At 40.4% G+C, this 3,758-nt stretch overlaps 1 protein-coding gene across 20 annotated transcripts in view; it reads left to right on the forward strand.

Annotated features, from left to right (window-relative positions):
• The window catches only part of LRCH3 (leucine rich repeats and calponin homology domain containing 3), a 62,610-nt gene that overhangs the window by 51,720 nt on the left and 7,132 nt on the right, over nucleotides 1-3,758 (forward strand). For all 20 annotated transcript variants that reach the window (XM_074547258.1, XM_074547275.1, XM_074547260.1 and 17 more), the window contains one exon: nucleotides 1,417-1,494. In XM_074547258.1, the coding sequence (XP_074403359.1) occupies nucleotides 1,417-1,494 (78 nt within the window). The remainder of the gene's footprint in view (nucleotides 1-1,416; nucleotides 1,495-3,758) is intronic.

The raw sequence follows: 3,758 nt of genomic DNA on the forward strand, positions 1-3,758 counted from the left end.
AGTCAGAAAGTTCAGTGAAAATATTTAGGATCAGCTACTTGAAAGTAATATGAACAGGCAGATTGCTTGTTGTGCACCTTTGAAATTGTATGTATAAGGAAAAAAAAACAGAGATTGTTCCTTGGGGAAGAAGTTGAAACATGCACATAGTCTTCACTTATCCTTCTTTTGGAGTGAGTCTTCACATTGATTGGAATCTGAACTGGCACTTCCAGGGCTACCAAGTGTGTCACTGTGTCCCTGAGACTCAATGTGACCAGGCAGGTGGCTCCGTTATGTTGAGAACGACTGAGCTGGACACACCAACACTTTGTGCAGATTGTGGAATCATTCTAAGCAAAGGCAGGGAGCCAGTGCTCAGGAGACTTGCATCAGTGAGATCTTTTCAATGGCCTGGTTTGATGTGCAGCTCAATGTTGTGTTAGGAATGAAATTGTGGCTTTGTCATGTGAATGGCAAGGAAGGGGCAGCCTGGAGTCGCGTGGCTCCAGGAGCAGAAGAGGCATCACGTCATGCCCAGGCACAGGGTGATCTTTGTGCTCACTTGGTCCTTTGGGAGAAAGAAGCCAGTGCTGGCTTTAACCTGCTTCCTTGGTGGGGAGCACAGCACAGGAAGGGGACAGAGGAAACCTCATCACTTAGAGAAGTGTTGAACACCTGGAGGCTGCTGCCTGCTGCTCCAGAGCATGTTCATAGGAGCAGGGAACCTGTGTCTCTTGAACCAGAAGAGAATAAGCTTTGAGAGCAGGAACAAGACAGAGCCTGTGCTGTGGTATGTCTGAAGAGGTGTGAAAACTGACTGCAGAAAAAAAACCTCAGTTGAAAAAATGCCAGTGAGTGCAATTCAGACTGCTCCATTAAACAAATCTACAACAGACTGACAAGCAGCAAACTTCACTTCCAGTTTTCTGGCATTATTTTTTTATTTCCTCTAGCCTTTATTTTTTTACTTCTTTGTTAATTGAAGTATGGGTTGATATTTATATAGTTTTGCATTATAGTAATCCAAAACAGACTCTAGATTGCTTTATGTAATGAAATTGCTGTGAAATCACAGCATGCAAGCCATGGATGTGCATTTCATCAAAAGGCATTTTTAAAATGGTTATAACGTAGTCAGTAAAAGTGTTAGCCAGTTTTATATAACACTGTGTATATAAATATTGCAGGGCTTAGAATTGTCCTTTTTTAAAAATCATCCAGCATTCATAACTTAGCTTTTCATAAAACAGCTTTGAAAACTGGGATGGTTTTCTAAGAAAAGCAAACTTCACAGAGCCTGCTTTGAATTAGATGAGCTTATGTCAGCGCAGTGTTTTTGGCAAAGAGATTTATTAAGAGTTTTATTTAAATAAAATGTAAAATCTTTTAAAACCTTGCCAGTTAAGAACACTGTATGCCTTTGCTTCTTTGCAGCCTAAACTTACAATGGCAAAATGCAGACGAAATGTGGAGAATTTCTTGGAAGCTTGCAGAAGGATTGGAGTGCCTCAGGTATGTATTTCTGATGTCCTGATATGTTTTGGATGCATTTTTGCCTGGTGCTTCAGAAAATAAAACTTTCTTTGGAATATTGGATTAATAAAAGTTTAAAAGGTTCAGGAACAAGCTGTCCTGCAGTATAGATCAGACTTACCTTGCATGGTCTTCCAGAGCAAAATGAAGCCAGGTATAGTTTACCAGAGTGTAGTATATAGATTTTATATTTCAGTATAGATTCACTTAAATACTGTACATCAGATTCATAATAGCTGATGGACTTTGAGTCTGCCTTTAGAACTGGCAGGTTCTATAAAACCAGTTAAATTTTCTCAATATTAGGTATGTGACAGCTTAAAAGTGGGATAAAATCTGGATGATGGTTTGCATGTCTTTTTTTTTAATCCCAAAGCTTTTCATGTTCCTTCCCAATAATTCTCTTACATAAATGTCTTTACTGTCTTACCATCAAGTCACAGAATTATTGGCCTTTCTCTGATGGTAGCTGTCTTTGCATAGTTCCTACTTTTGTTATGTACCAATGGTAGAAGTCTGTCTTCCTTGTCCCCCTTTTGAAACTGGTAAGATCTAGGAGGTGGACACATAATAAATAGTCCATCTTATCCTGTTGATCCCAGTTATCCTGTTTTATGCTGTCCTGTGCTTTGCACTTTGTCTTATTCAGCAGCTCTCTCAATACAAATAGTTTTAATATATTTTTCCTAATTTCCCTTCCAGTGCACTAATGGATTTGGGATTTTACATTGCTGAGCATTGGTGTTTCTGTTGTAGGTGCTGGTTTCTTTTGTATTCTGAGAGGGAGAAGTAGACCCCATGACTCAATTCCCAGCTACATCTAAAGTCAGTTCTTGAGTCAGTCATGCAGGATTTTCTGGTGTTTTCAGATCACTTGCAGACATTTGAGCCACTGGGATTTTAGGATGACTTATTTATTGAGCTGCCTGGCAGTTTCACATGGCTCAGTGGTGAATTGTGTTAGAAGGGGCTAGGGAGTTGTAAGTGATCCTTAATGCTGGGAAATCCTGCACTGCTTTGTCCCCTGAAAACCTTTGGACTTTCAATCCCAGCAGAACTGCACCATATAAATTCATCTGGGGCATTGTGCAATTCCATCCCAGCTTCCCTATTTATAGCTCCCTCAAGCATGAAGATGTCATTTTTATGGGATTGCAGTACAAAGAACATCACTGGAATGACCCACAATCAAAACCAAACAAACACAAAGGCCAATCAAGAAAAAGTCCCCTGTAAACCCAGGCTGCTCCATCTGCTACCCCTGCTGTGTAGGGCCCTCCTGTTTTTCTCATATATCTTGTTTTAATGTGAAAGAGTTCAAGGAGTTCTCCCTGGGAAAACTTAGTAAAATACCCTCCTTGAACCCAGAGCTGCTCTCACATTTCTGTATTACATCTCTGCTGAGCTGTGAACATAAGATACCTGTATGGTACCAGAATGCCATGGCAGCCTGGTATGTTTTTCTTGAAAAGTTACTTGAAGATTTTTCATTTCATTTCCATTCTAACTACAAAAATAATAGGCTTTCTGAAAGCATGGATCCATGGAGGAATACTTGCCTTTTAAGGCGAAGGCTACTTTCAGAAAGGGCTAATTACAGGCACCACAGCAGAGCAGCAATTTCCTTAGGACTTTGGTGGTTTTAAAGTCCTTGGATCAAAGGAAACCCTCAGCTGAACAGGTTGATCCATGCATCTAGATTTCACTGATTATTAGCAGTTACCTGTGGGAAAGGGAGACGAGAGACACACAATGGGGATACTTACAGAACTCTTAAACTCTAATTAGTAATAGATATTTCTGCAGGATGCTGCATTTAGGCATCAGTTACACATAAATTATTCCTTGTCCTGCTGTTTTCATTAAGTTACATGTGGAGGCTGAACTGTGGTGAGTACTCAATGCCAGCAGCATCTCAGATACCTGTAACCTCTTCACTTCCAGAGAAAAGTGGGTTTCACTAAGGCTTGTGTGAACTGCTGTTTTTAACAAGGAATAATTAATTACATGTGGGAGCTGGAGAGGTGACAGGCACCTCACTGCACACTAAACACTGACATTGAGTTCTTTGCAATGGGAGTCCTGCAGATTTCTGTGTGAGAATTAACCAGCTGTGATGTGCTTCTCAAATGTGTAGGTTGTATCTGAGATGTCTGATAACTGCTTCGTGGATGTTGCTATGGCTAACTGACTGACCTTTTTTTTCTGTCTGTTTTCCCTTCCTGCTCACACACTCTGGACAG

This window comes from Zonotrichia albicollis, chromosome 9, assembly GCF_047830755.1.
Source record: "Zonotrichia albicollis isolate bZonAlb1 chromosome 9, bZonAlb1.hap1, whole genome shotgun sequence".
Taxonomy (NCBI): Eukaryota; Metazoa; Chordata; class Aves; order Passeriformes; family Passerellidae; genus Zonotrichia; species Zonotrichia albicollis.